The 19,992-nt window shown below is 45.6% G+C and overlaps 2 protein-coding genes across 2 annotated transcripts; both read right to left on the reverse strand.

Annotated features, from left to right (window-relative positions):
• Positions 1-1,248: 1,248 nt before the first annotated feature.
• Positions 1,249-2,247, reverse strand: LOC135895311 (olfactory receptor 52R1-like). Its single transcript, XM_065423383.1, has one exon. The coding sequence runs from the start codon at positions 2,245-2,247 to the stop codon at positions 1,249-1,251; it is 999 nt and encodes a 332-aa protein (XP_065279455.1).
• Positions 2,248-16,462: 14,215 nt separating this feature from the next.
• Positions 16,463-17,410, reverse strand: LOC135895627 (olfactory receptor 52R1-like). The gene has a single exon (XM_065423768.1). The coding sequence runs from the start codon at positions 17,408-17,410 to the stop codon at positions 16,463-16,465; it is 948 nt and encodes a 315-aa protein (XP_065279840.1).
• Between the last annotated feature and the right edge of the window lie 2,582 nt (positions 17,411-19,992).

Here is a 19,992-nt window from a genome sequence, read left to right on the forward strand (position 1 = left end):
ATGAACAGAGACAGGTGAGCTGAGAGTGAAGAGTCCCAGCTCTGCCACAGATTTGCTGGGTGACTTTGGGCACAGCCTCTCCATTCATTAAATGGAGATTACTATTTATTATGTCTAGTGTGCTGCTACTGAAAGGCCCTAATCAGAATCACAGACTGCAGTGATTTGGTTCCTTGCAGCACATAGTTGGGCTCTATGCTCTGTGTAGAGTTCAAGGCAGCGTGTGGTCCCTGGTAAACAAGCAAGACAAGGCTGAAGACTGAGCTGGGTGGAAACCTGTTTTTGTGGCTGTAGTTTTTAGCTGTTTCATAAATTCCTCCTGCTTAAGAAGGATGGCAACTCCATTGACCGTGACACACAAATAAACTCATTGCATCTAATACAACCCAGAGGAGCAATGCCAGTTCATGGCCAGAGCAGTGGTGCTGCTGGGGGCGGGAGGGCAGGACTCCCATTTCCTATTCTCAGATCTGGCATCGACTCATTGTGTGGCCTTGAGTAAATCACTTTACCTCTGTGTAGCTCAGTCTGTTCATGTCATGGATAGAACGCTGCATTGCAGCGAAGATAAAGAGCTTCAACATGTAGAGCTCAAAACCATCATGCAGAGCGTATGTTAGACTCAACTTCACTGTTCAGCTTCAGCCCCTGGGCAATGGGTGCCCTGTAGTTCCAAATAAGGTGCTGTGTACGTGTGTAAATAGCTGACTAATTGTAGGTGTGCCGTTTATCTCCCTCCCTGTGAGCTACCAACGCCACCCAGGCCTCTGCCCAGCATCTTGCCTTCCCAACTAATGCAGGGGCTTTTTCTTGAGCCTCTTTCAGCTGTTATTACCCTAGCTTCAAAGCTGACCCCTTGCCCTACCCCCGAGGCCAGGCTCGGGGCAAAGGGTTCCCAGCCCATACTCATTGCAGGGATCCTGCCTGCTACAGGCCCCCAGCAAAAAGGAACACAAGGGAAATGAAAGCTAAAGAAATGAGCCAGGCCTTGGGGGAATAGGCGGGGCACGGTGCAGGGCCTCGGGGGTCCAGTTAAAAGCAATTAGAAAGGTGGGAAGCCTTTGTTAGTGAGCTGTACACAGACCGATTCCCCAGTCTGTCACGGTGACACAGCACAGCAAGGCCAGGAAAGGATTCAATGTCACTTTGACTGTCTAGTAAGTGACTCAGGGAAGAGGGCCCAGCACCATCTCACCAGCCAGCTCTGAATGCAGGTCGGTCTGACAGCTAGAGCACCAGAAGAAAAATTCAGATGTCTTTAAGACTAAAGAGGTGGAGCAGCCTGTCCCGGATCTGTTTGGTCCTCACACCATAGATGATGGGGTTTAGCGTGGGGGGCACCAGGAGGCTCACGTTGCCAATGAGAACACGGAAATGCAGGGGCACATTCTGGCCAAACCGGTACGTGAGGGAGGAGAAGAGACCTGGGATGTAAAAGGCTAAGATGGAACAGAGATGGGAGCTGCAGGTCCCAAAAGTCTTGAGCCGGGCATCCTTTGTGGGAAGACTGAAGATGGCCCTGAGGATCTGGGTATAGGACACAGCAATAAAAACCATATCCAGACCCTTCACACAGAATAGCACAAAGAGGCCGTAGTAACTACTGATGTGGGTATCGGCACAAGCCAGCTTCACCACGGCTATGTGCGTGCAGTGTGTGTCAGGGATGATGTTGCTTTTGCAATATGGCCATTGACTCGTCAGGATGAGATAGGGCAGTATGAGCATGCCACCGCGCAACACCACAGCCAGGCCAATCCTGGCTACCATGGGGTTTGTCAGGATGGCGGAATGTCTCAGGGGATCGCAGATGGCCACATAGCGATCAAAAGCCATGGCCACGAGAATCCCAGACTCCACCACTGAGAAACAGTGAATGAAGTACATCTGGGTGAGACAGGCACTGAAATCGATCTCCCTGGAATTGAACCAGAAGATGCTCAGCATTTTGGGCAGCATGGATGTAGACAGGACCAGGTCGGTGATGGCCAGCATGCAGATGAAATAATACATGGGGGCACGGAGGCTCGGCTCCCTCTTCACGACAAACAGGATGGTGAAGTTCCCCAAGATGGCTGTGACGTACATCGTGCAGAAGGGGATGGAGAGCCAGACATGGGCCGCCTCCAGGCCAGGAATGCCCAGCAGGATGAAGGTCGAGGGGTTGGTGAAGTCGGTTGTGTTGGAATCTGACATGGAGTAGGGGAGAAGGTGTCCAACTCTGAGGCAGAACGGTTCCTCCTGCATTTACCGTATGATCCCCTGACTTCCTGTATGTGCCAAGGGTCTAGGGTTATGGTCGCAGTACAAATCACTGTATGGAGAGACAATGTTAATATGAGACACTACATGCACTACTGGAAGCTGTTCTCAAAGGTGAAGCAGATTTTTCACTCTTCACACATAGAAAAATGACATTTTCACTATTCAGAGTGAACAACTGACCATACTAAAGCCAATTCCATATTTTATGGTGTTCCGTACATCAAGAATTCCTACATATCTTGGTATGGGAAAACTTAATAGGCACCAGTGGGAAACATGAGTGTGGATACTGTCTATTCATCATTGTTCCTTAATACAATGAAACCCAGGCTAGAGAGTCCATTCTGCAGGGAGTTCCCCATTCACCTTATTGCTCAAAATCTAACAGTGGAAAAGAAACAAAGCTTTGACAAAACATGTACCAGAGGGAAAAAAATAGAAAAAAACCCAACTAGAAAGAAAACCCAACAAACAAACCCCCAAACAAACCCAACTAGAAACAAACTCAGGGAAAAGACCTGGGCATCATTGATAGGAGCTCCATGAAAACAGTTACTCATTCACAGCCATGGTGAAAACAAAGACAATGTTCATATGCCTAAGCAATGGGGTGAAGAATAACCTGCTCTGGACACGTGCTCAGTTGTGGACACTCAGTCTCTATGAAGGATATAGCAGATAGAAAGGGGATTTCTGAGACAGGCTATGAGAAAGGGGGAGTCTGCCGTATGCGGACAGACTGAAAAGTCTGGGACTGTTTAGTTTAGAGAAGAGACAAAGAAGGGGGCATATGATAGAGGAGAGCAAAATGAAGAAAGAACTGATTACATTCAAATGGACAAACACAGAACAGTTCCCAAACAGTAACATCTATAGACACTTAGTGTTTCAAAAGGGCTAATATTCCCAAAGGAGATGCAAAATAGCAATAAACTGATTGGGAGAAAAAAATTGAAGAGAAAAAATGAGAATGAAAATTGGGAGTTAGAACATAAGAACATAAGAACGGCCGTACCGGGTCAGACCAAAGGTCCATCTAGCCCAGTATCCTGTCTACCGACAGTGGCCAATGCCAGGTGCCCCAGAGGGAGTGAACCTAACAGGCAATGATCAAGTGATCTCTCTCCTGCCATCCATCTCCATCCTCTGACTGACAGAGGCTAGGGACACCATTCCTTACCCGTCCTGGCTAATAGCCATTAATGGACTTAACCATCATGAATTTATCCAGTCTCTTTTAAACTCTGTTATAGTCCTAGCCTTCACAACCTTCTCAGGTAAGGAGTTCCACAAGTTGACTGTGCGCTGCGTGAAGAAGAACTTCCTTTTATTTGTTTTAAACCTGCTGCCTATTAATTTCATTTGATGACCCCTAGTTCTTGTATTATGGGAATAAGTAAATAACTTTTCCTTATCCACTTTCTCCACATCACTCATGATTTTGTATACCTCTATCATATCCCCCCTTAGTCTCCTCTTTTCCAAGCTGAAGAGTCCTAGCCTCTTTAATCTCTCCTCATATGGGACCCATTCCAAACCCTTAATCATTTTAGTTGCCCTTTTCTGAACCTTTTCTAGTGCCAGTATATCTTTTTTGAGATGAGGAGACCACATCTGTACGCAGTATTCGAGATGAGGGTGTACCATCGATTTATATAAGGGCAATAATATATTCTCAGTCTTATTCTCTATCCCCTTTTTAATGATTCCTAACATCCTGTTTGCTTTTTTGACCGCCTCTGCACACTGTGTGGACATTTTCAGAGAACTATCCACGATGACTCCAAGATCTTTTTCCTGACTTGTTGTAGCTAAATTAGCCCCCATCATATTGTATGTATAGTTGGGGTTATTTTTTCCAATGTGCATTACTTTACATTTATCCACATTAAATTTCATTTGCCATTTTGTTGCCCAATCACTTAGTTTTGTGAGATCTTTTTGAAGTTCTTCACAGTCTGCTTTGGACTTAACTATCTTTAGCAGTTTAGTATCATCTGCAAACTTTGCTACCTCACTGTTTACCCCTTTCTCCAGATCATTTATGAATAAGTTGAATAGGATCGGTCCGAGGACTGACCCTTGGGGAACACCACTAGTTACCCCTCTCCATTCTGAGAATTTACCATTTATTCCTACCCTTTGTTCCCTCTCTTTTAACCAGTTCTCAATCCATGAAAGGACCTTCCCTTTTATCCCATGGCAGCTTGATTTACATAAGAGCCTTTGGTGAGGGACCTTGTCAAAGGCTTTCTGGAAATCTAAGTACACTATGTCCACTGGATCCCCCTTGTCCACATGTTTGTTGACCCCTTCAAAGAATTCTAATAGATTAGTAAGACACGATTTCCCTTTACAGAAACCATGTTGACTATTGCTCAACAGTTTATGTTTTTCTATGTGTCGGACAATTTTATTCTTAACTATTGTTTCGACTAATTTGCCTGGTACAGACGTTAGACTTACCGGTCTGTAATTGCCAGGATCACCTCTAGAGCCCTTTTTAAATATTGGCGTTACATTAGCTAACTTCCAGTCATTGGGTACAGAAGCCAATTTAAAGGACAGGTTACAAACCTTAGTTAACAGTTCCGCAACTTCACATTTGAGTTCTTTCAGAACTCTTTGGTGAATGCCATCTGGTCCCGGTGACTTGTTAATGTTAAGTTTATCAATTAATTCCAAAACCTCCGCTCGTGACACTTCAATCCGTGACAGTTCCTCAGATTTGTCACCTACAAAAGCCAGCTCAGGTTTGGGAATTTCCCTAACATCCTCAGCCGTGAAGACTGAAGCAAAGAATCCATTTAGATTCTCCGCAATGACTTTATCGTCTTTACGCGCTCCTTTTGTATCTCGATCATCAAGGGGCCCCACTGGTTGTTTAGCAGGCTTTCTGCTTCTGATGTACTTAAAAAACTTTTTGTTATTACCTTTGGAGTTTTTGGCTAGCCGTTCTTCAAACTCCTCTTTGGCTTTTCTTATTACATTCTTGCACTTAATTTGGCAGCGTTTATGCTCCTTTCTATTTGTCTCACTAGGATTTGACTTCCACTTTTTAAAGGAAGTCTTTTTATCTCTCACTGCTTCTTTTACATGGTTGTTAAGCCACGGTGGCTCTCTTTTAGTTCTTTTACTGTGTTTCTTAATTTGGGGTATACATTGAAGTTGGGCCTCTATTATGGTGTCTTTAAAAAGCACCCTGCAGCTTGCAGGGATTTCATTTTAGTCACTGTACCTTTTAATTTCTGTTTAACTAACCCCCTCATTTTTGCATAGTTCCCCCTTTTGAAATTAAATGCCACAGTGTTGGGCTGTTGAGATGGTCTTCCCACCACAGGGATGTTGAACGCTATTGTATTATGGTCACTATTTCCAAGCGGTCCTGCTATAGTTACCTCTTGGACCAGCTCCTGCGCTCCACTCAGGACTAAATCTAGAGTTGCCTCTCCCCTTGTGGGTTCCCATACCAGCTGCTCCATGAAGCAGTCATTTAAAGTATCGAGAAATTTTATCTCTGCATTTCATCCTGAAGTGAAATGTTCCCAGTCAATATGGGGATAATTGAAATCCCCCACTATTATTGAGTTCTTAATTTTGATAGCCTCTCTAATTTCCCTTAGCATTTCATCATCACTATCACTGTCCTGGTCAGGTGGTCAATAATAGATCCCTAATGTTATATTCTTATTAGAGCATGAAATTTCTATCCATAGAGATTCTATGGAACATGCGGATTTGCTTAAGATTTTTACTTCATTTGATTGTACATTTTCTTTCACATATAGTGCCACTCCCCCCCCCCCCCCCCGCACGACCTGTTCTGTCCTTCCGATATATTTTGTACCCCGGAATGATTGTGTCCCATTGATTGTCCTCAGTCCACCAGGTTTCTGTGATGCCTATTATATCAATATCCTCCTTTATCACGAGGCACTCTAGTTCACCCATCTTATTATTTAGACTTCTAGCATTTGTGTACAAGCACTTTAAAAACTTGTCACTGTTTATTTGTCTGCCCTTTTATGATGTGTCCGATTCTTTATGTGAATGTTTCTCATCTGATCTGGCCCTTACATTATCCTCTTCCATCCTCTGCTCCTGACTAGAACCTGGAGATTCTCTATCAATAGACTCTCCCCTAAGAGAAGTCTCTGTCCGATCCACATGCTCCTCTGCAGCAGTCGGCTTTCCCCCATCTCCTAGTTTAAAAACTGCTCTACAACCTTTTTAATGTTTAGTGCCAGCAGTCTGGTTCCACTTTGGTTTAGGTGGAGCCCATCCTTCCTGTATAGGCTCCCCCCATCCCAAAAGTTTCCCCAGTTCCTAATGAATGTAAACCCCTCCTCTCTACACCATCGTCTCATCCACGCATTGAGACTCTGAAGCGCTGCCTGCCTACCTGGCCCTGCGCGTGGAACTGGGAGCATTTCTGAGAATGCCACCACAGAGGTCCTGGATTTCAGTCTCTTACCTAGCAGCCTAAATTTGGCCTCCAGGACATCTGTCCTACCCTTCCCTATGTCATTGGTACCTACATGTACCACAACCACCGGCTCCTCCCCAGCACTACACATAAGTCTGTCTAGATGCCTCGACAGATCCGCAACCTTCGCACCAGGCAGGCAAGTCACCATACGGTTCTCCCGGTCATCACAAACCCAGCTATCTACGGTTCTAATGATCGAATCTCCCATTACTAATACCTGCCTTTTCCTAGTGACTGGAGTTCCCTCCTCCGGAGAGGTAACCTCAGTGCGAGAGGCAACCCCAGCACCATCTGGAAGGAGGGTCCCAACTATGGGAAGGTTTCCCTCTGCTCCCGTTGACTGCTCTGCTTCCCTGGGCCTTTCATCCCCCCTCAACAGCGCAGGGGCTGTCTGACCGGAGGTGGGACAATTCTACAGTGTCCCGGAAAGCCTCATCAACATACCTCTCTGCCTCCCTTAGCTCCTCCAGTTCCGCCACCCTTGCCTCCAGAGTCCGTACGTGGTCTCTGAGGGCCAGGAGCTCCTTGCACCGAATGCACACATACGCCACCTGCCCACGGGGCAGGTAATCATACATGCTGCACTCAGCGCAATAAACTGGATAGCCCCCACTCTGCTGCTGGGCTTCTGCCTGCATGGTCTCCTAGTTAATGAAGGGGTTGTTTAAAGCAAGACGTTTTGAATGTAGTTTGGGCTATAGGTTTTAAGGGGAATAAAGGGTTTAAGATAGAACCGGCAAGGGACCCTCGCCCCTTCCCACTCCCCTTCCCAACTCCCTTGCGAAACTCCCTGTTAGCAGCCCCTGGTCGCAAAAGCTCCCTGGTCGCTTGTGCGCTGCTTTATAAAGCCCTGGCCTGGGTGAATGCCCCGCCCACTGATTAAGGCTCAGCCAATTACCAGAGGCTTCTAGCCTTCAGACCTTCCTTTGAAGCTCACAGCTTCCAACTGCCAGCCAGAGCACACGGTCCTTCAAACAACCAAACAAACAAACAGACTGACAAACACAAGCTCAGCACACAGCAAGTAACCCCCAAACACAAACAAACACACACTACAGACAGTCACTTACCCCAAGGGTCCTGTATTTGCTCCTCCTTCACCTGGAGAACTCCCTTGCGAAACTCCCTGTTAGCAGCCCCTGTTCACAAAAGCTTGAAGAAGAGTTTATTAGATTGGCAAAAGGCCACTATTCCACTATCAAGAAAGTAGAGAACTTTGGACAAAAACCCAGTTTACAGATAAAGCAATTGGGGAGGGACGGGATGGGAAGCAATATATAACAAATGGGGAAAAGGGAAAATAGAGAGAGAAAATAATACAAATTGGAATTTATGAAAATTGATAAGGGATGCTAAAAACATCATGGAAAAATCCATGCTTCGCAGATTTAAGGATCAGAAAAAGGAGGTTATTAAAGTATATTAAGAAAAAAAGAAATCCTAGAAAAGGTTTAGGCCAACTCTTTGAGGGAGAAACGAAGTTTGTTAATGTTGCAGAAAAGGGAGACGTGGTCAAGAAATAGTTGAGTTCTGCATTTGGAAAGAAGCAGTATAAGGTACTCATATCACATGAGGTGATGAAATAGTTTCCAGTCCATTAACAGTCAAACATGGCGATAAACAGCATCTACAATTGAATCTTAGACTTTCAAACACCAGAGTTACGAACTGACTGATCAAGTGCACATCTCACTCGGAATCAGAAGTACACAGTGAGGAAGCTGGACAGACAAAAGGGGGGGGAAAAGGGTGGAGGGGGAAATAGGGCAGTTCTGTGTTAAACGTAAAGTATTCAGTAAAAAAGGGAAAGTTTTTAAAAAATGATTTTACAAAATTAAGAACGAATGGAAAAGCTGGTCTAGGATTAGTTAAAAAAAAAGTCGTGGGATTATAATTAATGCCGGTCAACAACATGGTTTATGGAAAACACGTCCAGTTGGAGATAAGGGCCAAGTGTTTAGCACTCAGGGCAATTAACATTTGGAACACACTGAGAAGGGAAGTGGTGGATTCTCCAACTCCGCATGTCTGCAGATCCAGACTGGATGCTTTTCTGGAAGATCTGCTTGAGGGCTCGTCTACATTTAAAACACTACAATCGTGCTGTCATAGAGCTTCAATGTGGACACTACTTACACCGACGGCAGGGTTCTCCTGTCAGTGCAGTTAATCCACCTTCCCAAGAGGTGGTAGATAGGTCGACAGAAGAATTCTTCTATTGACCTAATGCCTTCTACACCAGGGTTAGGTTGACATAGCTACATCTCTCAGGGGTGTGGATATATTCAAAAAAGGCAAATGCAATATTAGGTTGTAATAACGGAAGCATAACATGCAAATCATGGGAGGTGATAGTACTCATCTACTTGGCACTGGTTAGGCCTTAGCTGGAGTATAGTGTCTAGTTTGGGTCACCAATGTATAGGAAGGATGCAGAGAAACTGGAAAGGATCCAGAGGCAAGAGACAACGATGATCAAAGGGATAGAAGGCAAGCCATATGAGCAAAGGCTGAAGCAACCATTTGTGTTTTGTTTGGAAAAGAGGAAACTGAGGGGGAGATGGGAGCGATCTTCAGATACTTGAAAGGCTGTGATAAAAAAAATGGAGGAAAGTTATTCTCCCTTGCCGCAGAGCACAGGACAACAGGCAGTGGGTTCAAACTCCAGCATAGCAGATTTAGATTATATCTGAGAAAAAACTTCCTAACTGTATGAACAGGAGGACAATGGAACAGATGCCTTGAGAGGCTGTGGAAGCCAAAGGTGGCAGGACACCCAATTCTCTGGGACGGTTTAGATACAACACATCCTGCATCTGGGCAGGGGGTCAGACTAGCTGACGCTTGCATTCCTTTCTAACCCCATAGCTCTATGATTCTATAATGTAAAATCCTAGAGTGGAACAGGTCTTAGTCACACATAAGTTATGAAGCTCGAATCAAGGGTAGCTGGGTAAAATTTAATGGCCTGTGTTATACAGGATGTCAGGCTGGATGATAAAATGGTTCCTTCTGACCTTAAATCATATGAATCTATCAACAAAGAAAGTAGATCAGGCATTTGTATTTACTCTGTTTCACAACACACAAACAAGGGAACATTCAATTACATTGAAAATCTGACCATATAACACTGAGAAAAGAAAATTGTCAAAATACTTCATATTTGGCCTGTTGTACTCCTTGCCACCGACATTATTGGAGCAAACAGCTTAGCTGAATAGGATTCACAAATGGATCGGCCATTATAGGTGGTTCTGGGGGCACCCTTAGTTAAGTCTGTCTGACACCTTCAATTAGGAGACCTCATTTTCAGTTCTTTATATGTTTGCCAAACTTTAACCATGTGGACTTATATTTGCCATGCTGGCTGTCTGCTTCTGGCTGAATTGTGTTTTGAAATTTTCAGGCATAACAATTCAGCCAACGTCTCAAATGAAGCTAGGAGAGAAGATGTCTTGCCCATGTTGAAAAATTCTTATAGTTATTCCAGTGAGGAGCCCTAGCACCTCCATGCTTTCCAGCAGATAAAATTAAGGTAACTCCTCCCTGACCCCCCGCGTTAAGAGCCAGAGCCCTGAAATGCAAGAGGAGGAGGTGACAGTGTCTCTGCATTAACTCACATCTGGCTCCTGAGGTCTTTACTCAGTTCTTACTCCACGGAGAATTTTCCCTCAGTGGGGCCTGAGCAAAATACAGGGCATAGCTTCCGAATTTGGCCTTGTATTGTACATCTACTAACACTTTTCATTATTAAGGATCCACTGTGCCACTAAAATGCAGGCGCCTCAGGGCTTGAGGCTATTGGCAGGGGTGGGTGGGTATCTACTGAAAGGAATGGCATTTTGGACAGTGATAAAGGAGCAAACTCACCCCTGTGGCAAGGACCCTGGGATGTTTAATGGCTGTGCAGAGCAGAAAGAAAAACAGACCTATTCTCTATCCCATTATGCCCATGTTACACCGGGTTTGTCGAGCAGGTGAGCTCCTCAGCAAGAGATGGGTACCTGTGAATTGTGAGACAGAAGTGTCTTCCCTGGGAATCCCCCTCAGGTGGCCGTGTTCCACCCCTCTCTCACCCCAGCATCTGCAGCAACATCCCACACTGAGAGCTGACACAGATCCGTGCACCATTTATAATAGAGCTCTGTGCAATCCCAGTGGGGTTCGTTCAGCCTCTAGGGGCGAAGCGGCATCTGGATGTAAACAGGCTGGACAGCGGAGACACTTTAGCCAATGTCCTTCCTTCCATGTCTGCACTTCTGTGCTTTTTGTCCAGCTTTAGGAGTCAACAGTAATTAAGGGACCTTCCCAAAGGGAGATGAGAACTGTGGGGCTCTCTGCGGAGTCAGAGAGGAATTGGCTGCTCTGTGCATTTGTTTATACAGTGAAACCCCACTACACCGTGACGTTTGGGGTCCAAAAAATTAAATCACGCCAAATGCGGGGTCGCGGTATAGCGGGGTTTCAAGCCCGTCAGTGGTCCCCAAGGCGGTGCATTGAGGTGCGCCACCTAGTGCCCCTAGTGCCTAGTGCCCAGCAGGGGAGAGAAGCTGCGGCCCCGCGCCTGCCGGGGACAGTGAGCACCGGCACCCGCAGCCCTGTTGTTCTCTGTCCCGGGCAGGCGCGGGGCCACGGCTTCTCTCCGGCTTCAAGAGGAGCCGCGGCCCCGCGCCTGCTGGGGACAGAGAGCTCCAGGGCTGCGGGCGCCTGAAGAAGTGAGGTTCCTACCCACGAAAGCTTATGCTCCCAATACTTCTGTTAGTCTTAAAGGTGCCACAGGACCCTCTGTTGCTTTTTACAGATTCAGACTAACACGGCTACCCCTCTGATTTTGTACCCTGGTATTACTGTGTCCGATTGATTATCCTCATTCCATCAAGTTACTGTGATGCCTAGTATATCAATATCCTCATTTAATACGAGGCACTCTAATTCACCCATCGTATTATTTAGACTTCTGGTATTTATATATAAGCACTTAAAAATTGTCACTTTTTAACTGTCTGCCATTTCACAATGTAATGCAATGGGACTCTCTTTCATTTGACTGTTTCTCATTAGATCCTACCTGTTTTTTTTTATTTTCCAAGCTCTTGTCCTTACTAGGACATAGCGAATCTCCATTAATAGATTCTCCCCTAAGAGATGTCTCTGTCTGAACCACGTGGTCCTCCGCACATGTCAGCGTTCCACCAGCCCTTAGTTTAAAAACTGCTCTACAACCTTGTTGATTTTAAGTGCCAGCCATCTGGCTCCATTTTGGTATACGTGGAGTCCAGCCTTCCTGTATAGGTGCCTCCTTTCCCAAAAGTTTCCCCAATTCCTAATAAAACTAAACCCCTCTGCCCTACACCATCATCTCACCTATGCATTGAGAACCTGCAGTTATTCTTCTCTATCTGGCTCTGTGTGTGGAAGTGGAAGCATTTCAGAGAATGCCACCATGGAGGTCCTCGACTTCAACCTCTTTTAAATTTAGCCTCCAGGACCTCTCTATCCTTCCCTATGTCATTGGTACCTCCCCAGCACGACACATAAGTCTATCTAGGTGTGGGGGGGAGGGATAGCTCGGTGGCTTGAGCATGGGCCTCCTAAACCCAGCGTCGTGAGTTCAATCCTTGAGGGGACCATTTAGGGATCTGGGGCAAAAATTGGGGATTGGTCTTGCTTTGAGCAGGGAGTTCGACTAGATGACCTCCTGAGGTCCCTTCCAACCCTGTGATTCTATCTCAAGAGATTTGCAAACTTCACATCTGGCAGGCCAGTCACCATGTGATTCTCATGGTCATCGCAAGCCCAGCTATCTATGTTTGTAATGATGAAATCCCCCAAAACTATTATCTGTCTCTTCCTATTAACTGGAGTTCCCTCACATCTGGAAGGAGGGTCCGAACTGCTCCAGTTTGCTTTTCTCCTTTCCTGAGACTTTCATCCTCCTCAAAAGCACAGAGACTGTCAGACCGGGAGTGGGACTATTCAATTCTGTCCCAGAAAGTCTCATCCAAGTACCTCCCAGTCTCCCATAGCTCCTCCAATTCATCCACTCTGGTCTCCAAAGCCCATACAGGTCCTTAAGCACGTAACTCCCACTGATTTGGGCCTCTATTACCTTGGCTAATGGGCAGGAGAGAGGTGTCTATTTCCACATGGGATTGTCAGCTGTGAGCCCTCTCCTGGAGCAAGGTGCCTAGGACATGTCAGTGTTTTCTAGTGAGAGACCCAAGCGAGACGTGGGAGACCCAGATCCAAAATCTCTCCTCTACCTGCTTTGGAGCAGAGACATAAACACAAGTTTCCCACATCCCATATGAGTGCCGTGAGCACTCCGCAAATGGCTATTCTGGGTGGGGTGCTCAGTCTCTCCAGCTTGATACAAACAAACATTCAGTGGAGCAGGGATTTGAATCTAGGTTTCCCTGGGATATTCTGGGGCTGCCCATACATGGACACACATGCAAACAGACACTCACACAAACACACGTACACACGCATACACTCAGATGCACACACACTGACGCACATGCAAGCACACACACAGATCGGGGCTGCTGGGGAGATTGTGGGGAACACATCATTGGAGAATCCCACCAGAACTGAGGCCTGAGTGAAGACTCTGAGCAGCTTGTTAGCTGTGGAGCAGCATCAGCGCTCAGGTTACTTTGTGCCGGATACTGGTGGAACCTTAGACTCCTACAGTGTAAGGTAGCACATGAGCCGGGGCTTTGAGGAAGGCAGTGGCGACTAAATTCAGTATTTACCTGAGTGCCTTTGTGGATCCAGCCCTGGACACCTTTCTGGCAGATGCTTTAGTCAAACACAAATTAAGGTTGTTCAAAGCCAGGGGGGCTGGCTGGCGATGCGTGGAGGAAACAGCCATGTTCACGGACGTCACCCTCTCACTTTTAAAGAACTCTTTCCTCCTTTCTTTTTAAAAGGACCAGGCTCCCTGCAGCAAAACAAGTTTTGATTTGCTCTTCCCGTCCTCCAGTGGCTCTAGTGTCCCAGCTTATGGCCCTGCTAGAACCCGGGCAATGTCCCTTCCTCAGGTGGCTAGCAGCTGTAGCAGCATTGTGGGACGAGAACACGGTGTGATGCCGTATGATTGAATATGACAATTTTTTATCGTTCTTGCTGTCACTGTTATAGAATTGCAACAAATCTTATACAAAGTATGTCCTGTCAGGTGTCAATAGGAAAATTATGATTTGCTAAGTTTGATTATCCTCTTTATATGCAGGTATCATCTTTTTGTCTGAAGTTATGTTTATTGGCAATGTAGTGGTATCATACATGTGTGTTGTGTTCCTGAGTGACACCCCTGAGGTGGATAAGTCCAGGCAGCGATGTGTTGAGGGCCAACAAGGACACTTAGCTCTCACAATGGGCCATAGGAGAAGCATGCCTCTGTAAGAATATGGTCAATAGCTGCCCCTGTGAGTCATCAAAGCATGTTAGGACATGTGATATGGTCATGTGACCCTGGACTCCCACTTGGGCCAGTAACTTTCCGCAAAGAGGTTTTGTTGCCTTTTTTTGGGACAGTAAAATTCCACACACAGGACAGAGGATATTAAAGGACCCGTTAGACATCTCCATTTTATCTTCAATTCTCTGGACTGGGTTTCCAAGAAGGAAGCTCTGAACAAGGTCTGATGACCCCCGACCAGTTTGGGTAATTTCCAGAGATTCTTTTGCAAACCAGCAGTTTATTCCATTACTGCTATGATCCTAATCTATGCCCTCTGAAAAATCACTTGTATGTATCTGATACATCAAACATTTATATCTCTTCTTCTTTTCTTTTATTATTAAACCTTTAGTTTTTAGTTACTAACAGAATGGCAGCAGCGTGATTATTGGGTAATATCTTAATTATGTATTTGCCTTGAGATTAAAAGGACCCTATATGTGATTAAATTGGTTTTCACTAACCGCTCATTATGGAGTCAACTGTCTGGGTTGGGATGCCTAAGGAGACTGCATTTTTGGCTTCTAGTTAACTAGTGTGGTGAAACAGAACTTTACGTTTGTTGCTGGCTTGGTACAATCTAATGATCGAACAACCACCAGTCTGCGTTGAATCTGCCCTATTTCTCAGCAGTTTTTCCTGAATTTGGCATCTTCAGCTGTGGTCCACTGAGGCATGGTGACACATGGACACAACTGATAGGTGCTTCACAGCCTATCGCTCACTCCTCTCAGGAGGTATCCCCCTTTTACACCTGGGGAAACGGAGTCAGCAGGAATGGATGTGTCTTGCGCTGGGACCATAGCCCATGAGTACCTAGATTGCTTATTCTCTCTCAGACCAGGCTCGTATGAACCATGCAGCAGCACAGAGGCCTGGTACTCTCTCCATTGGTGTATCTAGTGCAGGGAATCAAACCAATTTTCAGTGGGGCTGCACCCACTTGCACCAGCAGAGCATTTGTCCCAAGTCATTGAAGTAAAGATAAAGCATGAACAGAGACAGGTGAGCTGAGAGTGAAGAGTCCCAGCTCTTCCACAGATTTGCTGGGTGACCTTGGGCACAGCCTCTCCATGCATTAAATGGAGATTACTATTTATTATGTCTAGTGTGCTGCTACTGAAAGGCCCTAATCAGAATCACAGACTGCAGTGATTTGGTTCCTTGCAGCACATAGTTGGGCTCTATGCTCTGTGTAGAGTTCAAGGCAGCGTGTGGTCCCTGGTAAACAAGCAAGACAAGGCTGAAGACTGAGCTGGGTGGAAACCTGTTTTTGTGGCTGTAGTTTTTAGCTGTTTCATAAATTCCTCCTGCTTAAGAAGGACGGCAACTCCATTGACCGTGACACACAAATAAACTCATTGCATCTAATACAACCCAGAGGAGCAATGCCAGTTCATGGCCAGAGCAGTGGTGCTGCTGGGGGCGTGACGGCAGGACTCCCATTTCCTATTCTCAGATCTGGCATCAACTCATTGTGTGGGCTTGAGTAAATCACTACACTCTGTGTAGCTCAGCTGGTTCATGTCATGGATAGAACGCTGCCTTGCAGTGAAGATAAAGAGATTCTACATGTAGAGATCAAAACCATCATGCAGAGCATATGTTAGACTCAACTTCACTGTTCAGCTTCAGCCCCTGGGCAATGGGTGCCCTGTAGTTCCAAATAAGGTGCTGTGTACGTGTGTAACTGGCTGACTAATGGTAGCTGTGCCGTTTATCTCCCTCCCTATGAGCTACCAACGCCACCCCAGCCTCTGCCCAGCATCCTGCCTTCCCAACTAATGCAGGGGCTTTTTCTTGAGCCTCTTTCAGCTGTTATTACCCTAGCTTCAAAGCTGACCCCTTGCCCTACCCCCGAGGCCAGGCTCGGGGCAAAGGGCTCCCAGCCCATACTCATTGCAGGGATCCTACCTGCTACAGGCCCCCAGCAAAGAGGAACAAAAGGGAAATGAAAGCTAAAGAAATGAGCCAGGCCTTGGGTGAATAGGGGGGCATGGTGCAGGGCCTCGGGGGTCCAGTTAAAAGCAATTAGAAAGGTGGGAACCCTTTGTTAATGAGCTGCCCACAGACCGATTCCCCAGTCTGTCACGTTGACACAGCACAGTAAGGCCAGGAAAGGATTCAATGTCACTTTGACTGTCCAATAATTGATTCAGGGAAGAGGGCCCAGCACCGTCTCTCCAAACAGCTCTGCATGGAGGTCAGTCTGAGAGCCAGAGCACGAGAAGAAAAATTTAGATGTCTTTATGACTAAAGAGCCGGAGCAGCCTGTCCCGGATCTGTTTGGTCCTCACACCATAGATGATGGGGTTTAGCGTGGGGGGCACCAGGAGGTTCACGTTGCCAATGAGAACACGGAAATGCAGGGGCACATTCTGGCCAAATCGATACGTGAGGGAGGAGAAGAGAGCTGGGATGAAAAAGGCTAAGATGGAACAGAGATGGGAGCTGCAGGTCCCAAAAGTCTTGAGCCGGGCATCCTTTGTGGGGAGGCGGAAGATGGCCCTGAGGATCTGGGTATAGGACAATGCAACAAAAACCATATCTAGACCCTTCACACAGAATAGCACAAAGAGGCCGTAGTAACTACTGATGCTAGTATCAGCGCAAGCCAGCTTTACCACGGCTATGTGCATGCAGTGCGTGTCGGGGATGATGTTGGATTTGCAATATGGCCATTGCTTCGTCAGGAGGGGATAGGGCAATATGAGCATGGCACTGCGCAGCACAACGGCCAGTCCAATCTTAGCCACCATGTGGTTTGCCAGGGTGGTGGAATGTCTCAGGGGATCACAGATGGCCACATAGCGATCAAAAGCCATGGCCACAAGGATCCCAGACTCCATCACTGAGAAGCAGTGAATGAAGTACATCTGGGTGAGGCAGGCACTGAAATCGATCTCCCTGGAATTGAACCAGAAGATGCTCAGCATTTTGGGCAGCATGGATGTAGACAGGACCAGGTCGGTGATGGCCAGCATGCAGATGAAATAGTACATGGGGGCACGGAGCCTCGGCTCCCTCTTCACGACAAACAGGATGGTGAAGTTCCCCAAGATGGCTGTGACGTACATCGTGCAGAAGGGGATGGAGAGCCAGACATGGGCCGCCTCCAGGCCAGGAATGCCCAGCAGGATGAAGGTGGAGGGGTTGGTGAAGTCGGTTGTGTTGGAATCTGACATGGAGTAGGGGAGACGGTGTCCAACTCTGAGGCAGAACGGTGTCTCCTGTGTCTACCGTATGTTCCCCTGACTTCCTGTATGTGCCAAGGGTCTAGGGTTGTGGTCGCAGTACAAATCCCTGGATGGAGAGACAGTGTTAATATGAGACACTACATGCACTACTGGAAGCTGTTCTCAAGGGTGAAGCAGATTTTTCACTCTTCACACATAGAAAAATGACATTTTCACTATTCAGAGAAATAAATTATGAACAACTGACCATACTAATGCCAATTCCATATTTTATGGTGTTCCGTACATCAAGAATTCCTACATATCTTGGTATGGGAAACCTTAATAGGCACCAGTGGGAAACATGAGTGTGGATACTGGCTATTCATCATTGTTCCTTAATACAATGAAACCCAGGCTAGAGAGTCCATTTTGCAGGGAGTTCCCCATTCACCTTATTGCTCAAAATCTAACAGTGGAAAAGAAACAAAGCTTTGACAAAACATGTACCAGAGGGAAAAAACTAGAAAAAAACCCAACTAGAAAGAAAACCCAACAAACAAACCCCCAAACAAACCCAACTAGAAACAAACTCAGGGAAAAGACCTGGGCGTCATTGATAGGAGCTCCATGAAAACAGTTACTCATTCACAGCCATGGTGAAAACAAAGACAATGTTCGTATGCCTAAGCAATGGGGTGAAGAATAACCTGCTCTGGACACGTGCTCAGTTGTGGACACTCAGTCTCTATGAAGGATATAGCAGATAGAAAGGGGATTTCTGAGACAGGCTATGGGAAAGGGGGAGTCTGCCGTATGCGGACAGACTGAAAAGTCTGGGACTGTTTAGTTTAGAGAAGAGACAAAGAAGGGGGCATATGATAGAGGAGAGCAAAATGAAGAAAGAACTGATTACATTCAAATGGACAAACACAGAACAGTTCCCAAACAGTAACATCTATAGACACTTAGTGTTTCAAAAGGGCTAATATTCCCAAAGGAGATGCAACATATCAATAAACTGATTGGGAGGAAACATCGAAGAAAAAAAATGAGAATGAAAATTGGGAGTTCTTGAAGAAGAGTTTATTAGATTGACAAAAGGCCACTATTCCACTATCAAGAAAGTAGAGAACTTTGGACAGAACCCGGTTTACTGATAAAGTGAAGGCAGCAATTGGGGAGGGACGGTATTGGAAGCAATATATAACAAATGGGGAAAAGGGAAAATAGAGAGAGAAAATAATACAAATTGGAATTTATGAAAATTGATAAGGGATGCTAAAAACATCTTGGAAAAATCCATGCTTTGCAGGTTTAAGGATCACAAAAAGGAGGTTATTAAAGTATATTAAGAAAAAAAGAAATCCTAGAAAAGGTTTAGGCCAACTCTTTGAGGGAGAAACGAAGTTTGTTAATGTTGCAGAAAAGGGAGAAGTGGTCAAGAAATAGTTGAGTTCTGCATTTGGAAAGAAGCAGTATAAGGTACTCATATCACATGAGGTGATGAAATAGTTTCCAGTCCTTTAACAGTCAAACATGGCGATAAACAGCATCTACAATTGAATCTTAGAGTTTCAAACACCAGAGTTACAAACTGACTGATCAAGTGCACATCTCACTCAGAACCAGAAGTACACAGTGAGGCAGCTGGAGAGACAAAAGGGGGGGAAACAGGGCAGTTCTGTGTTAAACGTAAAATATTCAGTAAAAAAGGGAAAGTTTAAAAAAAAAGATTTTACAAAATTAAGAAAGAATGGAAAAGCTGGTCTAGGATTAGTTAAAAAAAAAAGTCGTAGGATTATAATTAATGCCGGTCAACAACATGGTTTATGGAAAACACGTCTTGTCAAATAAACCCAATTTCATCATTAAATGAGAGTACACTTTTGAATTATCAAGGGAACCAAGCAGATGCAATAGAGTTTGATTTAAATAAAATAAAAAATAAATAAATTTTAATAATTTATTTCTGTGAGGCATTTCTTTTAGTAGGGGAAAAAAATAAGATAAAAAAATGCACACTATACAATATCAGTAGAGCACATGTAAAGTGGACTAAAAACTGGCTAATTGATAGATCTCAGAAAGCAGTTCAGTATATTCATCAATGATCTCGAAGCAAATGCAGAATCACTGCAGATAAAATTTACAGATGACCCAAAGATTGGCAGATTGGCAAGCGACAACGATGATCAAAGGGATAGAAGGCAAGGCATATGAGCAAGGGCCGAAGCAACCATTTGTGTTTTGTTTGGAAAAGAGGAAACTGGGGGGGAGATGGGAGCAATCTTCAGATACTTGAAAGGCTGCGATAAGAAAGATGGAGGAAAGTTATTCTCCCTTGCCGCAGAGCACAGGACAACAGGCAGTGGGTTCAAACTCCAGCATAGCAGATTTAGATTATATCTGAGAAAAAACTTCCTAACTGTATGAACAGGAGGACAATGGAACAGATGCCTTGAGAGGCTGTGGAAGCCAAAGGTGGCAGGACACCCAATTCTCTGGGACGGTTTAGATACAACACATCCTGCATCTGGGCAGGGGGTCAGTCTAGCTGACACTTGCATTCCTTTCTAACCCCATAGCTC

Source organism: Emys orbicularis, chromosome 1 (genome assembly GCF_028017835.1).
Source record: "Emys orbicularis isolate rEmyOrb1 chromosome 1, rEmyOrb1.hap1, whole genome shotgun sequence".
Lineage (NCBI taxonomy): Eukaryota > Metazoa > Chordata > Testudines > Emydidae > Emys > Emys orbicularis.

Bases quoted from the DNA above. Each gene is read 5' to 3' on its own strand.
- LOC135895311 (XM_065423383.1), bottom strand. From the start codon at position 2,247: ATGCAGGAGGAACCGTTCTGCCTCAGAGTTGGACACCTTCTCCCCTAC.
- LOC135895627 (XM_065423768.1), bottom strand. From the start codon at position 17,410: ATGTCAGATTCCAACACAACCGACTTCACCAACCCCTCCACCTTCATC.